The sequence below is a fragment of the Oculina patagonica genome, chromosome 5 (assembly GCF_052425735.1).
Source record: "Oculina patagonica isolate OP01 chromosome 5, crgOcupat, whole genome shotgun sequence".
Classification (NCBI taxonomy): Eukaryota; Metazoa; Cnidaria; class Anthozoa; order Scleractinia; family Oculinidae; genus Oculina; species Oculina patagonica.
The window spans coordinates 19,741,822-19,765,799 of record NC_135762.1 but is presented as its reverse complement, the minus strand read 5'-3'; the positions used below and the strand labels follow the sequence as shown (position 1 = coordinate 19,765,799).

General features: G+C 41.5%; 1 protein-coding gene across 1 annotated transcript in view; it reads right to left on the bottom strand.

The window, feature by feature from the left end:
• The window catches only part of LOC144655041 (C2 domain-containing protein 3-like), a 68,204-nt gene that overhangs the window by 36,994 nt on the left and 7,232 nt on the right, over window positions 1–23,978 (bottom strand). The window contains exons 4-9 of the mRNA XM_078515261.1: window positions 7,758–7,866; window positions 4,117–4,193; window positions 3,599–3,786; window positions 2,771–2,888; window positions 1,439–1,637; window positions 70–316 (exon numbers count right to left, since the gene is read on the bottom strand). Coding sequence (XP_078371387.1) covers window positions 70–316; window positions 1,439–1,637; window positions 2,771–2,888; window positions 3,599–3,786; window positions 4,117–4,193; window positions 7,758–7,866 — 938 coding nt within the window. The remainder of the gene's footprint in view (window positions 1–69; window positions 317–1,438; window positions 1,638–2,770; window positions 2,889–3,598; window positions 3,787–4,116; window positions 4,194–7,757; window positions 7,867–23,978) is intronic.

Sequence of the window (23,978 nt, the reverse complement as noted above, 5' to 3'; positions counted from 1 at the left end):
ATAAAAATTTCTCGTTGGGTGCCCCTGATCACTCACAAAAAATTAGATGGAGTCTACATGTTAACTTACAGGGGTAGTGTAAAACAGGTCTTTCAACAGAGTCTCGTCATAAAGAGGATCCCCAGACTCACTAACTATACTACTCTCAGCGGAGGTGTCGGAAGATTCTTCCAGATAATGCATTTTCTCTTCACCAAGAACTAAGTCCACTGCTTTGTTGTTGTGTAAAAAAACTGACTCAATTGCCACACTGTCATCAACACCTGGCTCATCTGACGTAAGAATTGCCTTGAATAGTTTACCAGGTGGTGAATTTCTACCGAAAAACAAATACATTGAGTTAGCATCAACTAACCAACTAATGGAAAACTTGCAATGGGTTGTTTCAGAAAAAATCCACACACCCCCGACTGATAGGATTCTGGAAATTCTCGCAGGAGGGGGGTAAAGGGCTCTGGAAATCCAGGCGGGAGGGGGGGGGGTTGAACTTCAAAAAGTCTTCTGCAGGGGTCATTTCAACCAATAAAACGTTCAGTTTGGTGACACTTCAGCGCCCTCAGATCCTGAAAAAGTAGATTATATTTTTGTTCATATATTTCTCACCTGACATAAATGATAATCTAAGTTCCTTCGCAGGTCCTTTTATAGCAGAAAACGTTAAAACAAGATACAAAATTAAAGAGAACCCATCAAAAGATCTCACACCGTTTGGTGTATATAGGACACAAATTTATTACCATTGAAAAAAAGATCGTGAAACGCCTGACACATTTCTACTTGCCTGACACATTTCTACTCGTACCCAGACCCAGCGCGATAAAGAAGTTTAGACTTTTGTTATTCGAAAGATTTTGATTTAGAAGTTCTTGATCTTCAGTGGACGGGACTGACCTATGTCTCCAAAAGCAGGCTAAAAAATACTATCTGACTCTTTTATCATATTTTTTACTAATCGTATTACTTTAGGACCATATCTAGCGCAGAGTAGAATAAAGGGCAACTGATTTTAATGAGCTAAGAATGTAAACACTCGTTCACTTTTTCGTATTTTTGCTCCTTTCTTCTTTTAGTTCCACGCGATAGAATTCTTAGCTTAATATTAGCTGATGCTTTAGAAATTAAACAAGAACATCTTCTAGAGTGTGACGTGATTGTGCATATTTTCTATTAAAATTTAATTAAATTTAAGCATAATAATTTTTTCTGGAAATCCGGGCGGGAGGGGGGGTCTTTGGTCTTGGAAATCCAGACAGGAGGGGGGGTCTTGTGCTTCAGGAAATCCAGGTGAGAGGGGGGCTTAAAAAACGACCCCATCCGTCGGGGGTGTGTGGATTTTTTCTGGAATAACCCAATCCAACTGGCTACACAGGAACCTGCTATCTAGGTACCTACTTGTGGTCCCACCTAGAAATACCCCACAGCCATGTTATCAACTAACCTTTCCATAACAGAACCCATCCCTCCTGGTTCATCCACATCATTATCTTCATCTGCCGACATTACCATTGCCTCCCTTAGCTTCTCTCCACGCTGTAGCAATGCGCCAATCAGATCAGATGATCCATTAGCACCTTGGTAGTAATGCCTTGGACTGTTCAATGTGGTCAACTGAGATCTTGCTGTACCTCCAATTTCACCTAAACAATGTGTTGCAACCTATGATAAGTGACACTTATAGAGGGACTATATATGAACACTTAGTATAATTTCCAGAGGTGAATTCAATTCTGATTGGTCGAGAAGCTCGGACTATGGTGCCATATTCACCGCGCTAGGCGACTGAGAGGATGACGTACTGACTGAGAAAGAACAGCAACATCCGCAAAAAAATGACGGGGCCAAATATTTTTGCATTCACCTCAACTTAACTCAGTAATTAACAAATTAAAAAGCCTTGGCCGTGCTTTGTTCTGTTATAAAGCACGCAAGGAAGTGACGAGAGCACGAAAGAAGTGTAGGGTGAAACACGAGCCGCAGGCGAGTGTTTCCCTACTTCTTGAGTGCTATCGTCACTTCCTTGAGTGCTTTATAACAGAACAAAGCACCGCCAAGGCTTTTTAATTTGTTTTATAATAAAGTTTTACTTAAAACTTTAGAGAAATTGGATTTAAACAAGATTTAATCTCAGGATGCGCGCGCGGAATGGTGTGACGGATCGTACGCGATGGCGTCAAAATCTTTTGATCTACAAATTCTTTTTTTTCAAAAACGCGTCTGAATTTTTAAAATAAAAGCATGTTTAGCACTACTTGAGGTCTTATCATTAATTTTTGATAGAGCTGAACCACTCAAACCTTGAAAATTCTCCTCGGTTTGCTAAAACAGCGAGATTTGAAATGATCCACAAGCTGCAGCGCACGCAAATGGTAAAAGATGGCGAGAGCACTCGTAAGCAGCGTGCTGTATACTCTCATAAAGCACGCTGTTTAAACCAATCAGAACGCTCGTTAGATTGTCACTTTATTATAAATACTTTTATCTAGCTTGATTTTGCTGGAAATGAAGGTTCTAAATGATTTTGTATGCTAAATTAATGAAATGCTGACATGAACAGGACCAGATGGCTCTTTCAGACTGGTTCAATTAACCACTAATTATTTAAACAACTGAGTGGAGAAACACTATTTGTTATATGCCAGTAAGTACAGTGTTATAAATGATAGAAGACTGATCACAGCTTAAACTGTCATCCTCCAAATCTTAAGCCCAATGCATGACCCTTTAAAGCCAAGACACCTTTATTGACATAAAAACTTCACTAGCTACAAACCTATTCCCTCTGTGATTTCCTTTTCCACTTCTTTCTTGTTTGTTGTTGGTGTTGATATCTGTGAGTACTCTGCAGTATATTCCAGTCTCTCTGGCGAAGTTAGAGCAAATTGTACACCCTAGAAAATAAGAGATACATGTGCTAAACTGTGTTTATGTGATCAAAACTAAAAACTTTGGTGGCTGCATGGAAATTGGTTGGAAAAATCATTGTAGATTGGCTGGAAAATAATAGGGGCCACAGAGTGGAGCCCCATAACCATTGAAAATCCACAGAAATAGGAGAACCATGCATTTGATATTTGGCTAGCGACGTGGCTCACAGGCACATTGGTACCTACATCGGCACACTGGAAAAGTTAACTTTCACATTGGACATCAATGTTATGGTCAATTGACAGCTGTCAAAACAAGGTATCAACTGACCAGTATCACATCACAAACTCAGGTGTAAAAATCATCAAGGTTGCGTGTGTTTTTTAAAGTTAGCTGCTGAACATTGGATTGCGGGCTCAAGTTCCAGTTTTTCTTCTATGGTCAGTAAATTATTCAGATTTAAATAAAGGGCAAAGTAATTGACTGGGAAGCTCCACTTTTAGGCTTGGCTAAATCTATTTATAATAATAATAGTTACAGTCTCATGCCAAAGTTCTTCCAAAACATATTACACAACTTTGTAGTACACTTACTCTATCACAATTTTGGAATGTACTGTACAATGTAGAGCATTCGTGCACTAAAAGTACAATGAATATTTCTCAGGGGATTAAATGGATATAAACCACTCAGATTTACAAAATGTCAGTCACCACCAACAATATTTCAGTACCTTAACTACAGGTGACACAAAAGGGTCCATGTCTTGTGCCGTCTGTCTGGGATGGGTGATGGGCGTGGCTGGGTTCAAAGAGGGAGGGGGAGGAGTTGGATGAACGTCACTCTCGTCAACAGCCCGCCTTTGTGGGTCTATTTCCATGTCAATTGTAGGTATGGATGATGATAACTCGCTGTATGCTGCTGAAAGGTTTGGAAATAAAAACACACAATTGTTAACATTCATTACCGTACTATACTATTGTGCATTACGCTAGGCCACTGGAGATGTCTAGACATTACTATAATATCTTTTGTCACAACACAGGTTCTGACAATCCAATCTGAGAACATGCTTCTTTTTATTGCTTTATCACTGTGAAGGTGTGGTGAGGATACAAATCATAAAAATTAAACACCCATTACAGACTTACAGCTATAAAATGAAACATTGAGGAATCCTGTTGTAGGCAGCTTAATCATGAAAGAAAAACACTTTCACTAGCAAGTGTTAGTTTGCAGTCAATATCCTACCTGACAATGACTCAAATCTCAAAGCAATGTATAAAAGAGCCAACTTTTCACCAGTTGTGGACAAAACATCAAAGTGGCTATAAATAAAGCAATGAACACTTTTAAATGTCAAGTTAATTCAAGAATTCAAGAGATTAATTCTCACAATAGAAGGTGAAGCCGTGCACAGATTCATGAATTTGTTGGATCAGGAGTTCATTTGGAATCTAGTTTTATGATCAGTTGAGTTTACAGTTATTTCTCTTTATTGCCATTTTCTGGAAATGGACTTTACCATACATGTAGAAGAAAAGCATTAGACTCGTTCAGGACAAAATGCTCTAAGTGTTTTAGGTAAAACTGTTTTTTAAGTTAATCCAAATTTAGCCTAACCAAGGCAATAAGTCATAAGCGTAAGTCTGCATTTGAGCCTAGCTTAGGGTTGTCAAAACAAGCCAGCAACTGCCGGAGTTCCACCGGCTAGTTGATAAAATGTCACACTTAAGTTAGAGAGACACTATGAAGAGGGAACTGATTAATCAAAAATCTTTCTTAAACAATAAATCAAGAATTGCATTTAGCATAAGACTACCCTGCCTCCCTAATTTGGTTTACAAGTGGTTGATCTAGGGAAGGTGCCTGGTGGACCCAGTCCCCTCTTTAGTAAAACACAATTTTATTCAATGACTTTGCCACTAAATTTTTTTAGGTGTACACACACCAAAAAGGAGCCCGGGCTTAGTTCAAAGTCTGGATTTGCCACTGTTCACCTCTTAGAAATACAGGGATATCCAATCTTTCTTGTATAAAAGGAAGAAATTAATTTTGTGAAATAAAAAGGCAAGTGTTTTCTTTAGGTTACAGTGCGGACACTCGAACCGTGAACACCAAGGCTGTTTTTCTCGCTTTTTTGCCATCATCCAATCACGAAGTGGCTTCATAACGAGGCTCACGCATTTATTGAGAGTGAAACATACCAATCATGGTTGTGTGGCTCAAATCATTATCTCCAAGCATGTAATTAGAAAGACTTTCGCTCCAGTTCGAAAACAGGGGGTTCCGCTCAGGAAGGTCACTGGCTTTAATACATGAAATCGGAGGATTTGGACTCGTTCTTTCCGTCTCCTGATAAGCTGTTACTTGCAGAAAGACGCGTATTATAGGCCAAACTCAACAACATCAAAAAGAAAAGCCCTTGTAGATGTAATGATGTCAGCTCTTGTAAGCTAAAGGAAAATTGAATATCGATATTCGCACCTTACAGCGTGAACGAAAGGAAGTTGAACAAAAGTATACGAAAGCAAAGAGCGACTACGACGTATTTATTGCTTCCCGCCAACGAACTAAATCAAGGTTCTTTGCTATTAATTTTATGCGACCACGTCAATCTTAAGAAACAGAACCCAGCGAAATATTTAGATCGTTCTGCCATGGATAGAGACTTGATGATTATTCAGCGAGCGCTGCGAAATAAACTTCTATTAGAGGAAAATTATGACTGGAGATTGCCAAGTGTTATTGAAGAGTATAAACATGGAATTGTTGACCCTCTCCGAGTGCAGTGAGCGGAAATAATGTGCCGGTACACTGTAATTAGTTCAGACATTAGTTCATGCATTTCCGGTTGTGATTGTGCTGTACAAAAAAAGTTTGACTTTTAGACTACTAGAACGTGACAATAAGGTTGAATCAGAACAGAATCTATTTAATAAAGTTTAGTTTGTAACATACATTCTGTGTCTTATTGCGCTTGAAAGAAACTTACATTTGTGTAGCAACAAGAGCAAGTTTATTTGTTCCCACGGATAAGATAAAAATAGCAACAGAATCAGACATATCCATGTTTTCTAAAGTATGCTATTTGCTGGACTTATTTTGAATCAGAACAATTTCTATTCTATTCAATAAAGTTTTGTTCTATCTTGTCGAATTTGCACCTGCATTTGAAGAAAATCTACGTTGTTTAGCCATGTTAGCAGCAAGAGTGAGTTTAATTGTTTTAATGTGTTTAGATAAACACCTGAGTTGTCAGTCACGTAGCCACATTTTCTGAAGTATGGGATTGAATTTGCTGGACTTACTTTGGACACAGCTTCGCTAATCTAACAACAACTGCTGTTGAATCTGACTTGTATGTACACGCTAGGTTTACATTATTTCTCTGATACCACATATTCTACAACATCTGCTGAAATTTTATTTCGAACCGGTGTTTTTCGCGGCTCAGCCAGAGATGAGTTGCTGTCTTCGTAAAATTGGACAACTTTATTTACACATCCGACGCTAACTCGTGTATTTTGTGAAATTTGTCTTTGCGAAAACCCTTGATGATGTAGATCAAGCTTTCTTTCCCAATAAACTTGAGGCAGAGCTTTACCATTGTCTTAGATCCCTTGCTGTCGATGAACACCGAGTTTGCATTCACCTTTGCCGAACAGGAATAAAAAAGACTCTGACGGTGGCGATAAAATCTTGAAAGACTTGATTCTAGCGAAAAAAAATATACTTTCCAGCGTAGTTAGCTGGTGTGTGGGCCATTTCATATTCGAAATATTGCCGAGACGCTGACATAAAAAAACTCACATTATATTTTCCCGCCACCGCTGTGATTGGACGGCGCTTAAAAAATGTTAATCCTTTTGTTTATAAGAAGAGCTCTCATTGGTCAACCGCCAAAAAAGGCCCAAAAAAATGTCCAAGTGTTCACGGTTTGAGTGTCCGCACTGTAAAACAAATTACTGGTAACTTAAAAAAGATTGGAAAAAATTTGACCTTTAATTGGCACCTGCTTTTTAATCACAGCCTGTAACCCTTGCATTACTTTTACTTTATCTTATTTATAGAGACTGTGACAAAAGAAGCTAAAAGAGACAAAGCTAATTACAAGTTTGCATGCAGAAATTTAGCAGTACATGTTGAGGGAGAGATTATACCAGTGAGGCATGATGTCAGAATAATTTCAAACCCTACCCATCCCCCAATAGTGTTACCTATCCCACCCACCTACCCATCCCCCAGTAGTGTTACCCATCCCACCCACCTACCTATCCCCAATAGTGTTACCTATCCCACCCACCTACCCATCCCCCAGTAGTGTTACCTATCCCACCCACCTACCCATCCCCCAGTAGTGTTACCTATCCCACCCACCTACCCATCCCCCAGTAGTGTTACCCATCCACCCATCTACCCATCCCCAATAGTGTTACCTATCCCACCCACCTACCCATCCCCCAGTAGTGTTACCTATCCCACCCACCTACCCATCCCCCAGTAGTGTTACCTATCCCACCCACCTACCCATCCCCCAGTAGTGTTACCTATCCCACCCACCTACCCATCCCCCAGTAGTGTTACCCATCCCACCCACCTACCTATACCCAATAGTGTTACCTATCCCACCCACCTACCCATCCCCCAGTAGTGTTACCTATCCCACCCACCTACCCATCCCCCAGTAGTGTTACCTACCCCACCCACCTACCCATCCCCCAGTAGTGTTACCTATCCCACCCACCTACCCATCCCCCAGTAGTGTTACCTATCCCACCCACCTTAATGAGGTTCAACCCATAAGGCTTATTTTGCAAATATTAAGGTATTTGAAAATGAAGTGTAATAACTTTCATAGTAGTCCTGTTAATGATGACTTATTTTCTTACCCCTGGGTGGGGGCACTTGCAGTAAGCTGTGAGGTGTCAGCCAGCCTAACATGTCCAAGTAGTATCAATGATGGACCATGAACAATCTCAAATATCAGGGCTCCCATGTCTAAACAAAAACAGATTTCACCATAAGAATACATTAAACAGTTTGAACAAGGAGTTATCATCCATTCTTAGTTTTTGTTGAGAGCCTACTGAGCTGTTAATAAGATCACAATATTGTCAAAATATTGTTTAAAAACTGTGTAGCGCAGTCTGTTGATCACATAATAAAGTTAGAGTTTCGTTTATGCGCTAATTTTTGTAAATAAATCCAGACGTTTCGGGACTTCTGTCCCTTCATCAGGTGAGCTGTTAGTCCGGCAATATGGTGAAATGATTGTGCGATTTTTGTTAAAAGCACCAAATTTGGCACAGTGATAGTATTCGACGAGCTGATCAATTTCAGATATAGGCCCATTCGCAATTCTGTCAGGGGGGACATCTTTTGGACCCAGGGGGTGGGGGTGGGTGGCATTTGAGCTTTATGGCAAAATCTACTGTATCCTTTGAGTAAGAAGCACCAAATTTGGCACAGTGATAGTATTTGATGACCTGATCGATTTCGGATATAGGCCCATCCGCAATTCTGTCAGGGGGGACATCTTTTTGACCCGGGGGGTGGGGGTGGGCGACATTTGGGCTTTATGGCAAAACTTACTGCATCCTTTGAGTAAGAAGCACCAAATTTGGCACAGTGATAGTATTTGATGAGCTGATCCATTTCAGATAAAGGCCAATCCACAATTCTGTCAGGGGGGACATCTTTTGGACTCAGGGGGTGGGGTAGGCAACATTTGGGCTTTATGGCAAATTTACTGCAGCCTTTGAGTAAGAGGCACCAAATTTTGCACAGTGATAGAATTTGATAAGCTGATCGATTTCAGATATAGTCCCATCCAGAATTCTGACAGGGGGGGCACCTTTTGGACCCAGGGGGTGGGGGGTAGCATTGGAGCTTTATGACAAAATTTACTGCATCCTTTTAGTATGAAGTACCAAATTTCGCACAGTGATAGCACTGATCGATTTCAGCTGAGGGCTCATTCGACATTTTTCCAGAGGGTAGAATTACTGAACCCTTTTGGTTAAAAAAATGACACTACTATAGTGCATGATGAGTTGATCAATTTCAGTTCTGAGTTTCCTATATCCAGAATTCTTTCAGAGTTGTCCTTTTTGAACCAAGGGGGAGGTGGTGGTTTCCGTTTGAGTTTTTACACTGTCGGGCCATTTGAGTTCGCACCATTTTTGCCACGATTATAGAATTAGTTGAGATGATCATTATACCTATGGGCCAATCCAAAATGCTTTTTCGGGGTATTTTTTCGGCCTATGGGGATCAATGGTATCCTTTTGAGCTTTATGGTGGAATTGTTGCGCCCTTTGAGTTGACAAATTTGACACAACTGTAGTATTTGTTGAGCTTGATTGTTCAATTTCAGCAATGGGCATTTCTGGTATGCTTTCAGGGTTACGTATGTTTTGGTCTGAAAAAAGATTTAAGAAGCTGTCTTTCCTGAAAACCACCCACTCAAATTCGGGTCAAAAAAATTACCTTAAACTCTGGCAATTAGTACTGAAAGACTTTACCGAGGCTAGAAATAAAACAGATTTGGTTTGATTGAAAATGATTTTCTGGCCACGTTAGGAGCCAATAAATATTTTGCCCCTTCGGGCCCGCCGCAACATCTGGAAAATTAGAAAAATATGCATTTTTCGGGTCACTGTCAAATATTTCGTTCGCATCGAACAGTCGACATTTTTTTATATTAATATGTTTTTAAACATTTCTAGTTTTCTAAGAAAGTAGTAAGTTTTCAATTTCTCTTCAAATGCGAAATCAAGGATATAATGACCATTTCTGATCGGCATCGAATAAAGGTTGAAAAATGACCTTGATTTTGAAGCGAATGATTTCAATTTCGGGACCTAGCCGATAACTCCACTCTACACAGCCGAAAAGTGTAGTCCTTTATCGGCTAAAATATGCAAAATCCCATGTAAGTTTTCAATATTTCAAAAAATATGACTGTTTGTATCAGCACATGTGTGAGTAATAACGACGATATTAGCGGAAATGTCGTTATGCTGCGCAGGTAGTGCCTTTGCGCTTCTTCTGGATGCTGAGGTTTACAGCTGGATAATTCAGGGAAGACTCGTGACGTTTCTTTCCCAAGAGTTGTAAGAGTTTTGTGCAATAATATATAGCAAAGAACTGTTTTCTTACTCTGAAGGCAATGCCATTCACTGATCTGAAGTATATAAATCAGAGATATTTGAGTCCGTTGTTCTAATCACGAACTTGTTGAAGTTTTGGTTGTCATGATCACAGTCCGGTGCATGCAGAAGAAGACTGGTGTCTGTCTTTTCATGACAACACAAGAAGTTTCGTACATATGTGGATGTTAACATCCACATATGTAAGAAATTGGCTAAGCACGCTGCACTTGTTTTGCCTCTTGCGGTTCTGTGCAGAAAGAAGAACTCTTGAAGGTTTCCTTTAATAACATATGATAACCTCGCATAGCCCGTGTGAGTTTCTCTTTCGTTTGGATGGAGAGGGTCTCCGCACCTGGGATCAGAAACAGGGTAAGAATTCCCCGAAGGGTTGAACCTGATGTGAGAAGCAAGTACAAAGCAAGTGGGGTGAGATTTTTTGAAAGCAGTCTAACAAGATGGTGAGAGCTGATAGCGGAAACAGTGAATATGGGTGTCGTTGTGTTAGCTTGTGTTTTACATTAATTCCTCCATTTCATTTTTTGAAGAAACGTTGAATACCCGTTGAAGAAACGTTAAATACCCCTTTTACATTGCTGAAATAGTCAAGCTCTTGGATTCCTATTTGATTCTTTTAGCATAACGTGCCCAATCATTTCACCAATTTGCTCAAAAATATTCATCCTTCTTCAGGGATCAAATAGTTCACCCTGGCTGGAAAAAACCCGGAATGGCTCATGAGCAAGGCTAATCTTATCAATGTGGTGCTCGTAACCAAAATTTAAATGCACAATCAATTTACCATTAGTTGACAACATACCTACCCCTGTATGCTCTCTGAGTTTCCCATAAACTATTTCAGATGAGCCCATTGATACTGAAATTGGTGATCACATTTAATGCTATAAACGAGCCAAAAATAGTGCTTTGAGCACAAAGCTCAAAACCAGACCACCCCATCCGCGTGGGTAAAAAAGGCAACCCTGAAAGAAACCCAAATAGATCCAAAGATGAAATCAATCAGCCTGTTAATAACTATAATTCTGCCAAATTTAGTGCTTTAACCAAACTGGTTTAGTTATTTCACAATAAAGCTTACATGTTGCCCGCCCCAACCCCTGGGTTAAAAAGGTGCCCCCTGCCAGAATTTCATACAGGCCTATAACTGAAATCGATCAGCTCATCGAATGCTATCACTGTACCAAATTTGGTGCTTCTTACTCAAAGGATGCAGTAAATTTTGCCATAAAGCCCAAATGTTGCCACCCGGTACCCCCACCCCTGGATCCAAAAGGTGGCCCCCCTGACAGAATTGCGGATGGGCCTATATCTGAAATTGATCAGCTCATCAAATACTATCACTGTGCCAAATTTGGTGGTTGTTACTCAAAGGATGCACACACATGTAAATTAGGAGTTGTGGCACAAACCGTGACAACTCGCTCGGCTCGCCCTGGCTCGCCTCGCTCCTTGTCACAATTTGTGTCCACAACTCCTAATTTACATGTGTGTGCGGAACGCAAGACGCCTTTCTTACCCCTCTCGCGAAACGAGTTGCAAAAAAGGCGTTGGCGGCACCTCTAACGGCCCGCAGCAACAGAGAGCGCCACCTGTGTGCTATATTTATTTTTCAATTGAACAAATAACACCTCAGGGTAAATGGAGCCAACGAGAGATGTTTTTCAACCAAAAGGACCGAGAACGAGAAAGTTTTACATCCAAAACGAAAAAATTTTTGATCGATATTTACAACAATATGTAAGTGTTGACATGACAAAATTTATACACGGCTTGGTTGTAGCAATTTCAAAACTGAAAACTAAAGAGCTTAGCAAAGAAATTTTTGAAGAATTGTTGGAAAGAGACTTTACTTTAAAAAAAAGTATGAAACTGAAAAAACCAGAACTTTTTGGAAAAAGTGAAGACTTACCCAACAGTGAAAAAAACGAAGAATTTGTTCCAATAACGACAGTTTTACCAAAAAAATCGTTGGATTATCTTACTTTAACAAAATATCATGAAGCTTTTTTGAGGTTAGGAGAAGTGTACGACTATGTCTATGATTTTGAAAAAATTCCGGAAAATTTAAGGCAAAAAAAACTGAAATCGCTAAGCAAATCTTGGCTAAAGCTAACAAAAAAATCTGGAAAGCAGTCGTGGAAATGGAACTAAAGAAAAAGCAAAAAAAATGGGTAAACAAATTAATTAACTGCCGGAAGAAGAGCCGACAGACTGAACTTCGTACCAATCATTTAAACCAACCATTGTACTTTAGGGCGACGAACCTTTAATTGACAAAAAAGGTTTAAGCTTGCGACTTTTTTTTTATAAAAGAAAACAACATTAAAAAAACCTTCGCTAACGTTAAACGCGCTAAAACCATTTTTTCTGACCGTTTACAGACACAAAAAAATGGTTGCCCTGCTAGCGGCACGCAAAATCGCGAGCGACTTACGTGAGTTGCGTGACATTTTCAGAGAGAGCCTGGAAACCATATTTCTAGTTCTCAGGCCCTTGGACGAGCAGAAAGAAACATGGCGGCCTAATCAGGATTTAGTGTTTGGGCCGATAAAAAACGAAACAGAACAGATATTACAAAAAAAATACGCTCAGTTAACGCGCTGTAATTTTTTGTGCCCCCACAGAAGCTGGCGAAGTGAAGCGAAGAGAAGAAATCGAGAAATAACAGGATTTGATCACAGAAGTTTAACGATCGATCGAAAGAACTTTCCCGAAACATCGGACTCAATCGGGCCTGTTTATTTTTTTTCTGCTTCAAGCATTGCTTCCACGACTTGATATGTTATCTGTCTGACCTCATTTTGCCAAACGGGAGTAGAAAGTTCGGTTAAAATAAAGCAAATCGCTTGGAAAAGCACCAACATTTTAGCCTATTTACCAAACTTTACCAAGTGTCTAATTAATGATGACATCATCCTGATGCCCAAAAGCGCATGCGTACTTGCTCAAAATAGGTGAAAGGGTACCACAAGTGAAAAACGTGACAAAGTGAACTATATATAAGTAAACGCGGCCGTAACTTTTTGTTAGTTCACAAATTCTGGTGAAGTCAAGGGAGGTAGTGGATGGCCAACCACTTGAATCCTGTTATAATGGCTTGTGCGGATGGTGAATTACGGGGTATAGGGGGACTCCTTTCAGTGGGAGATACCCCTGGGTGAACCCGCCTCGGCCCTACTGATAACGTGGGGGTGCTCAGAAATTCCTCGGGATTTCAAACCTCGGCAGAGGTAAAAATGTGGGACAGCCGCCTTGTCAGCGGCGGGGAAAAAGTCCTAGCCGGGGCTAGGCAAGAAACAGCCAACGAGCACCCCCCGACCAGGGTTTTGCCCTTTCGTTTGACCTGTCACGCAACGTCACGCGTGACTGTCACGCTCTGTGTCACACAATGTCACGCTGTGTGTAACACAATGTCACGATTTGTGTCATGCGTTAATTTTATTTTTCTGAACACTCAGATTAAATCCAGTGTTTATTTTCTCAAATCTGATTTCGACTCTGCTGATATTCTTTTTTTTTAACCTATCTAATTCTTCTTGTCGAATTTCCTGTCTCAGTTTCTCAATGTCAGGCTGTGGGGATGACTTTTTTTGGCTTAAATTTTTTGTAAGGTGCATGCGAACAGTCTCTTTGAGGGCCATGTAACGAGAATATTCATCCAAAATAATTTGAAACTCTTTGTCATCAACTTTATTGTCAATGAGAGCGGCAGAAACAAGTCTATTGACAGTTTCCCGTTTGGCAACAGCAAGAGAAGTAATTTCATTATTTTTCATAATTTTTGGTTCAAGTTTTTTGCTCGCTCCAGTGAAAGCGGCTGACAAAACGCCTGTAATTGCAGCACATGCTGCGAGAGGAACGCTTACCGGCAAACCAACGACTGTTACCGCTGTTCCAAGGCTGGAAGCAGAGAGAACACTGGACAAACCACCCATTGAAATTGCGGAATAATGAAAAAAAGACTTCACCTTTTTATACTTTTTCAAAACAGCTCGGTATTTTGCAACTTCTTTGTCAAATTCTGAACAAATTTGATTGATTTTTGTTAACCTAAAGTTTTCTGGTTGATTTGGCAAAGCGGGATACAGTGTTTGTTTTACGCTGTTTTCTTCGCGATCACCATAAGCAGGGGCACTCGGGAGAACATTAGCAGATGACATGGTCTCGTATACATAAAAGTTATTTTTGTATTTAATTTAATTCAATTCCAACTCATATGTAAGATTTGTGCCGTTAAAATCGAATGGCTTTCCATTCTCATCTCTAATCGAAAGAGTCAGAGATGATACATTTTCTTCAGCAGAAACGTCGCGCAAGACGTTAAAATGTGTATTTTGGTAATAAACTTTTTCATACGGTTTTCCACGTATGTCAAAAAACGCTAAAAGGCTTGATGGCTTACCATTTAGCAAGCTTTGTTGCTTGTCGATAAGGTCACAGTTGATGAAGTAATTTTTAGGATTTGAAACATTATTTACCTCAATTGTTTCAAAAAATTCCTTTTCAATACTTGCGTAATTCTCAAACCCAGGCAAATTAAAGAACTTAATAAGACTTTCGTTCAGTCCAAAAGCTTTTAAATTGGGCTCTTTTGCTTTTATTATCAATGAACGGCCTGCAATGCCTTTTGTTACAGAAAACATGTTTTTCTCTGGAAATCCTTTTTCAAAAATACTCCCAATGTCATCGAGTGAGAAGTTTCCTTGCCGTATATAACGCGCCTTCTCTTCCTTGTTCACTTGTTTATAAAAAACTATTCCATCCTTTTCCAAACTATTCCAGCTGTTGTAAAGAGAACAACTTAAAAGCCGGATATAGCTTGGTTTTGGAATAGGCTGGTCAAAATAAACAGTGTTCGGATTTTCTTTTGTGGTAACAGTCAGCACAACCATTTTTATATTAAATAAAAATAAAAAATGTTTAATATAAAAGAGGACCATGGATGCAAAAACAAGAGGTTTTATGAAGTGGATGAAAACCCCAGAAGCAACTACAATTTCTAAAGCGGCAAAAGACAATGCATGGAAACCTTTTCTTGCAAAATATCCAAACGCTGACCGAACAAAATTTGTTGCACAGGTTGAGTTCGCGTACAACCACACAGCAACGGCAGACATTTATTACAAGGCAGGGCAAGGCCATTTGATAAATGTTTTTGGCTCTGACAGCAAATATTGGAGCCCAGAGATGAAAAAAGCACTGGGGGTGAATCAAATTTCAGGCGGTTTTCCACAACAGCTGTCACCAAGCGGCGCAAAAGGCTCATCTTTGCCAATTCCCGCGGTTGGATTTCACGAAGCCGCACCGAGTTTGAAAAAAATATTTAACAGCCAAATAAACATCTACGTCACACCAGACCAATATTTCACAACGAAATTAAGAGAGATTTTTCAAAAAACAAAACTGAAGCATACATCAGGAAAAGAGTCAAAAAGGTGGCTTGCTAGCCAAAATATGGGCTATTGGCCACAGCAACTTAACTTTGCGGTATGGTGCGCGACAACAGGCTGCGGTATAAGTCGAGACATTTTCGATGAAGAGCACTCATCTCTTAGCTTGCCACCGATTGTGCGTAATTTTTATCTTTTTCACGTTTATTTCACGATAAGGCGAATATTGTTTCAGATGGGGGGAATTCAGAGCGTAAGCGCCTTGCCAGGCGACCCCACTTTTAGCCAGTTCGACAACAAGTACGACGTGGCTTCTTACAAAAGAATATGCGCTGAGTTCGGTGTCGACCCGTCAAGCGATTTCCGTTTCACAACAGGCGCAAACCACGGACTTGGTAACGTTTATATCTGGATTACTAACATTGGACCAAACAAAACTGGAGCAAAATACCCCGATTACGATAAATTTTCGGACGAAGGGGGAGCTGCAAGCAAAGGTAACTTGATTCAATACATCGAGCCAGACGACGCTGCATATGCACAGGCAGACTGGTTTTGTCCTAACGGCACTGAAGGGCTTACTCAGGCAGGTTTGTCGAGAGTAAACCAGTCGATAGAGGCTTTTGTCTACTGTATTCTCGGTTCGCAGGTCAACGTTCGAAGTAGCATACTTGGAACAGGCGGCCGTGCAAAGGAAGCGCAAAGTGAGTTCCTCGTGTTGGTTGAAGACGCTATAAGGCAACCTGATCTGGCAAAGTCGGTCCAAAGATACCAATTAGCCATCGACGAAGCTAAGGTTCGGCTTAACCTTGCAGTCTGCCCAGGTGCCTGGCTGATGCCCGCTCGAATGGTGATAAACACAGAAAGCGTTGTTGGCTACAATAACCAGCTTAAGCAGGCTGTTGTTGGGATGAAATTAGGAGTGAATGATGAGGTTAATAAAGCTACAAAAAAAGCAGCTCTTAAACTGATGGCGGGAGGAAAATCAAAAATCAACCCACCAAACAGCCACCCTTCAAATCCTATACACAAGAGCGCCACAGCAAAAAAAAATTGGACACCCGCCGCAAGCGCTGCTGAAACACCAGCTAGGGACCTTTACGGTCCCCGTCCAAAGGACGGCAACGCGCAAAGCGCTAAACCTACGAAGGCCGTAGCCAATGATTCACACGAAATAAACAAAGCAACTGTCGCTGTTGGCGCGGTTGGAGCAGCAGCTTTGCTCTACACCCTTATGCGCTAACGTCTCTTTTTGATGTATTTTTCAACAAGAAAAGCAACCACAGCAAGGATAAGCAGCCAGGTGTGCTCTGCAAGAAATCCAATTACTTGACCAGCGGTTTTGAAAAGAAATTTCGCAATCGAGCCAATGAGACCAGGCAGAGCTGATGCTACCTTTGAGCCAATATCACTTAGGCCTTTCCCCAACGCTTTGCCGGTGGCCTTCAAAGAGTTTGTAATGGCACCAATTACAGAACCAATCGTGACACCAGCAGCAAGAAGTATTGCTGTTACTGTCACGCCATATTTTTTGAAGATCTCTTTGATCCTCTCACGAAGTGGAAGCGCCCTTTCTCTTTCTGCAATCTGCGTTTGCAAACGCCCGAGCTCCTCGGTTCTTTCTGCAACTCTTTCTTCCGCAGCTTGTTTGTTAGTGGGGGATGCATTCTCATCCTCTATAACAGCTTGATCTTCCTCGTTTTGGCGCTTGAGCTCATCTTCTTGCTCTTTAAGATCATTTAACGCTCTTGTGTCGTTGAGCCTTTCTTGCAAAGTGTTTCTTTCGCTCTCTTTGGCAGCGATGCCTGCCCTTAGTTGGACGACTCGTGTTTTTTCTTTTGCTATTTGCTTAACTTGTTTTTCAAGAGCAGCAACTTCTTTTTTTTTGTTTTCAAAATCCTTTTCAAGATTTTTTTTCAGTTGCTTAAGTCTGCGCAATTCTGATTCATTTTCAACATTTGACCCAAGTTGTTCCATCTTGGCATCTATTCGCTCGATTCTTATTCTGAAATCTTCTACTTCTTGGGTGGCTTTTTCTTTCTGCATGTCAATTGTTTCTGCCTGTTGTATTTGACTTTCAGCTTCTCTTAATCTTGGTCTCATTTCTCTTATTTCTTCATTGTCTTGAGCAATCAGAGATTCCGCTTCTGGCCCAAGGGGGGCTTTAAACTTGTTTGTGAATTTTTTGAGAAGGCCAGTTCCGTCTTTTTTGAAAATTTCGGTCTCGCCACCTTTTGATCCAAAGGATACAATTGTAGTTTCATTGCCACTCTTTTTGCTAAAACCTATTGGGCCTAATTTTGCGAAGTTCACTTTGGGGAATTTTCTTTTGATAAAATCTTTAGCTCTGTCAATCATTGCCGGTTTGTCATCTTGATGAATAAAGCTTCCCAAAAAAGGTGTTTCTTCGTAGGATGTGTCTGGCAGCCCGCTCTGTTCGTGCTGCATCGTTTGCATTTCATGTTGTTCACCCCCATGGTAGGGTGTGGATGCCTCCCCGGGCTGAAATGGTCGGGTTGTGTCGACCTCTTGTTCCTCTTCATCATCGTTATCACTGTTGTGGTCAAGATCTCGGTCCAAATCATGGTCCTCGTATCCAAACTCACCACCACCTTCCGCCATCACGTAATTTATATATATTTTCAAATTAAACTTTTCAATTTAACAATAAAACCAATCGAGAGATGGCTGCTGTTCAAGAAAACCTTCGACCGGGACGCACAGAGAAAATACTCGGCGCACTGAAAGCCGAGCGCGCTGTAAAACGAATCACTTTTGACCGCACAGAAGCCAATCCAGAGGAAACGTTGTATGTTTCAGTGCCCAAGCTGAACGAAAACGAGGTCATTGTGCCCGGCTCGCTGGCGCTGCGCTTCAACATCGACTTGAGCGGAGGCCATGCCAACAACTTTCTGGTTGACAACGTCAGCCGAGCTCTGGTCGACGATTTTGTTGTAAAGTACGAAGGCACCGTCGTGCAGGACACGGTTGGCTATGACATCTACAAAATATTTGAGGATTTTTTCCTTTCGCAGGAGGAGCGCGACGACAGGGTGCCAGAGGGCATTCAGAGCGAGGACCTTAACAAAATTCGCTCAAATGCTGGCGATAAGAAAACTTCAGGTGTGGACGCAGAAAAAAAGCTGAATGAGATATATGGAAATAAATACCGCATCCGCCTGGATCACCAGATTTTAACTGACCATGGGGCATTTTATCCTCAGGCACTATACAACGATCTTGTGTTCGAACTGAAGCTCGCGGCAGCCGAACATGTGGTCAGAGGCTCAGATACAACAAAACTAAAATACAAGTTGACAAACATCCAGCTGGAGTACGAGATGATAAGAAGCGAGGAAATTGCAGATGAAGCGTTCAGCGCTTATTCGGGCGGCAAAGAGTTCGCTTACGACCACATCCAGCGTGTTAAAGTGGTGACTTTTGCAAAAGGCTCCGACACACGTCTGAATCTAAGGGTCAACCCGCAGAGGAGGTCCATGAAAGGTATCTTGCTCCTATTTATTGAGCAATATAACAAAGGTGCAAGGAGCTCGGAAAAGTACATTAACCCGGACCTTACAAAAGTAAGCATCACTGTCAACGGCTCGCCAAACATGCTGTACAACAACGGCATCGAAGGAATGGACATTTGGGGAGAAGTTAAAAGATTCTACATGAAAGAAAAAAATAAAACGCAGCACATGACTCTGCAAAAGTTTTACACAGAAGACAAGTTTGGCCTTCTTATTGATCTGCGTTCCATGGCTGACCACTCGATGCACGGAAGCGGCACGCGCCTTGTGAACACAAAGGACGGTGTCCAGCTTGAGCTAGAGAGGAAAGCAAGCGGCTCAGGTAATTTGAACTGCCACATTTACGTAATCAGCGACGCCCAAATGAATATACTTGGCAGGCAGTTAGAATCTGTGCTTTTATAATTTTTTCTTTGAAAAAGTGTACCTTAGGTACATATACGAACGAAGATGGATCCTGCCAATATACCCTTCAACGCCCTCATTGTGGGACCAACGAACTCAGGAAAAACAAGATACGTGGTCAATCAGCTTTGTGGCCCTTTCCGAGGCAAGTTTGACTACATCGTGCTCATCTGCCCGACTTTCGAGCACAACAAGACTTATTATCGCTTTGCTGAGGAAGATATTCGATTTTTTGTTTTCATTTGCGAGCAGCACGAGGTGGAATCTTGGTTAAGGCTTTCAAGATTTCTTTTTGAGGGTACGAACACGCTTATCATCCTCGACGACTGTGCTGCTTCGAAAGATGTAAAAGGAAGAACAGGGGAGTTGGTGAATCTTGCTTTCTCTGCTCGCCACGCAGGCTTGAGCATATGGGTGTTAACTCAAAAATTGACAAGCATAACATCCTCATTCCGCGAAAATGTTGCGGCAATCGTTTTCTTTTACACCCCCTCTGCCAAGACCACGAAGGCAATCTTTGAGGATTACGCTGGCGAACTTGCCAATGAGGATTACAAAGAAATCATTTTAAAGCTAAAAAAAAATAAGTTTTCGCATCTTGTCATTTCTCATCGCCACCCTTACGGCACAAAATTTTCTTATTGAACATATTTTTTAGAGTAATAAATGGCTGACCCGTTCGCAACTTCTCCTCCCGAGAGCGTCAAGGGCGCTGCAAGTGAACAAGAATTAGCTTCCGTAATGGAACTGCTAGGAGCTGAACCAGAAAGTACAGAAAGCGCTATGGCACTCATTCAAGGCCCTGACATTCCTGCTTTGCGTGAACAGCTTGCAATCCTTGTTTCAACAGGAAAAGCCAAAGAAGCAATCGGTGTGCAACTGACACACGAGCAGGTGAAGCGCTTGACAGATAAAGAAGTTGAAAAGTACTTAAAGAGATATGAGGCATACGTTGGATCCAAAACAACCGACAGCTTGATTGACAGCTTTATTTTTCTTGTTACTAAAGTCGTTGGTATGGCCGTAAATATCAAGGACGTCAATGATTATCAGAAGGAACTCAAAAACGACTACATCATCAGCAAAGAGCTGTCCACTTTGGCAGGCGGTCTGGCTTTGAAATGCGGCCGCTTTCTTGCCGTTGCAAATGCTGCGCTCATCACAACAAAGCACATTGATTTAAACGAAGCTACAAAGTCGCACACTTCGCTGTGCGAAACCAAAGGTGCTTCCAAAGATGCGGACACAAACACTACTGAAGATTTTTCTGAGCAATGCTAAGAAAATGCTAAGTAATTACTGAACAATGCTTAGCAATTGCTTAGCAAAAAATCTTGCTGAGCAATTTTCTATTTAAATATTATTTTTTTTTTATTATAAATGGCCGAGCTCGAACCAACTCCGATCGCTCAAGAAGAACAGAAACAAGTTACTTCAACAACTCCAGCAACAAAGCCTGCCAAAAATCCAAAGCGAGTTGCTGCTGGCAAGCTTGCAGCTGAAAAAACAAAACAGGCTCGTGAAGCACAGAAAAAAGCTGCTGTCGAGGCTGCTGCAATAATTGCAAAAGAAAAGGAAAAGAAATCTGCTGCTGCAAAGCTGTCCGGAGGACGGGGACCACAAGGGTCCCGAAATGCAACACCACCGGACGTAACGGAACCAGCTCCGCCCGAGGCTCAGCCGCAATCAAGCGGTCTCACCACAAATCAATGGATATCTTTGCTTGGTATCGGCGGTGCAATCGTTACAACTTATGTGAAACGCGAAGACATAAAAGGCTTTATAAACGAAAAAAGAAGTCCAACATTTAAAGCTCCGCCAACTCTTATAACTGATGACACACCAGGCCCGGACCCCCGCCGCGTTACAGCAGAAAGTATTGGAAGGGTTGCAACGCGTTCTTCAGACACGCCTTCGACAATCCAAAATGCCATTAGACCTCGCAAACAAAGAGGAATCCGTCCGATGGATTAAAAAATTTCTTTTGAACATTTATTTTTCATTTATTATACCGACAATGTCCCTTGGTTTTATTCTTGACAACCTTGTTAAAGGTGCAGCTATGGCTGGTATTGCATTACTTTGGTTTGAATTTTCCAAAACTTGCGTTAAAACCGCTATTCGGGTGCAAAAGGATGAGGATACAATTTTTAAAAGAGGTATAAAAAAAACAAAAGAAGTTGAATCTGGTGAAGAAGTTGCAAACTTTGCTTCGCAAAACGGTGAAGAATAAACAAAAAAATTTTTCAATTGAATATTTTTTATTATTTTATACTGAACCGCCATGTCCGACAACAAACTCGTGAAAACGCTCATGGATGCCGCCACCATTACAGGTCTCGCCGCCGGAATCGGCTGGGCTGCCAAAAAAGTTGTAAAAGAAAACTTCACATCCGACCCAAGCAGCAGTTTTATGAACTATGTAAAGTTCACAGCCGTCATGGCTGGCAGCGTTGCACTTAAACAGTATCTCGAGGACCAGAAAATTCTCCCAACCAATTAAAAAAAAATTAGAATAGTATAATAACAAAATGGCAAGCGTCGCGATTATGGCTGGCGGAGCTATCTTGAACGCTGCTGCTTTCATTGGCGGCAACTACCTTGCTCGAGCTTTGGGTGGCGGAGATGACGCCGCTTTAAAAGAAAAAGAAAGACACGACAAAGCTCTCGAGGCTTACCAGGCAGCTTACGCGAAATACTCTCGCGACCGCACGAAGCTTCTCGACTGGATCGAAACCAACAATGAGATCAAACAGCAAGCGAAACAAAACTTTACGAACACAGACTACGCTTTCAAACTCTACAACCAGGCACATCCTGACAAACAAATGATTCCTCCGAAAGAACCCAAGTTCTCTGATTTCTATCAGCCAAGTGAGCAGCAGAAACAAGGTGAACTTATGTTCGTTGGCGCTGGCGCGCTTGCACTTGGGTACGCTGCCTTTCGGTTTCTTTAAACTTTTCTTTTTTTCTTGTATACACATGGATGCAAAGATTTTTGCGGAGCAAAACTTTTCGAAGAAAATCTCGAAAGTCTACTATAGCCCCCAGGGCTACTGGAAGGGAATTGCAGCGATAAAAAAATTAGCCGAGGCGGCCAAGGTTTCCGAAGATGCTGCTAAAAAGTGGCTCGTTAAGCAGGCCCTTTGGCAGATCTACCTTCCGGCACCACGATACGTTCCTCGCCCAAAATTCGATGTTTCTTCTCCTAACGCGGTCCACCAGGCGGACCTTCTTTTTCTGCCACACGACAAACTGCCGCGAGGGCGAAAAGTTTACAAATACGCTCTGACTGTTGTTGACGTTGCCAGCCGATTCAAAGAGGCCGAGCCTTTGACCTCCAAAGATTCAACTGAGGTTGCAAAAGGTTTTCAGACAATTTACAGGCGAAGTGCACTAAAATGGCCACAGATGCTGCAAGTTGACCCTGGTCGCGAATTCATGGGAGCTGTTACCAAAGAAATGGAAAATCACAAAACCTATATTAGACGCGGGCGTGTTAACATTCACAGAGATCAAGCTATTGTTGAACGTTTTAATCAAACACTGGCAGGGCGCCTGTTTGGTTATCAGTACGGTGTCGAGATGAACCTGCCATCTGGCCAGCGGTCGACAGCGTGGGTAAAAAGGCTACCCGAAGTTGTTGCCGCTCTGAACAACGAAGTAACCAGTCTTACTGGTAAGAAACCTGCTGCTGCAATCAAAGAAAAGGCTGTTTCGTCAAAACCGTCCTCAAAATATACAAGACCTGTTGGCAAGAAAGAAAAAAAAACTCCCCTCTCTCGTTAATGTGCGCTTCCTCTACCAACCTGGCGAGCTGGAAGGCGGCGTAAAAAGGGCTACAGATCCGATTTGGTCATTAAAAGTCTACAGCATTGAAAGGTCTGTTACTAAACCTAATCAGCCAGTGCTTTATTACTTGCACGATGGTCCAAAGCGCGGCTTCGTGCGTGAAGAATTGCTTGTTATTCCTCCAAATACACAGTTACCACCAAGCACTTAGTGCTTGAGCCCCTTGGGCTCAGAAAAGCTCTAAAAGTTATGTTTATGTAGGCTTTGTTTCGCAAAACTTATACCCGTAAGCATTTGTATGTATCCCATCATCCGCTATCCATCGCTTTGAGTCAAAAGGCGACAGCGATTTTTTGTTTACCACTATTGAATACATCTCGTGGGCATAGCTTCTTAGCATGTGCATTTCGTGAAAGCTTTCCTTGTTTTGAAAAAGTGTATCTTTGAAGTTTTCATGATCTATCTTATTCTTTGTCACACACTCTTTTACCCCCTTTGCTTTTTTTATATTTTTTTTGTCTTCTGTCATTATTGAATACATTTTTGGCCTCAAACAAACACACTCTGAAATTAGTTTTCCTGCGCATTCGTCTTTCATTTTTCCCAACACCTTTTTGTTTTTTGTTGAAAACAGCGAATGATCTTTCGGGTAGTCGCTTGTGTCGTACTTGTCAATGTTTTCTGCCATGTCCGCGTAAACGTCTTCTGTTTCTATCTCAAGCAAAAGGCTGTCTGTGTCTGTATACAAAAGCTCGCAACGCTCCCCGTACTCTTTTTTCAGGTGGTTGTAATAAAAATCGTACATACATAACTTGCTT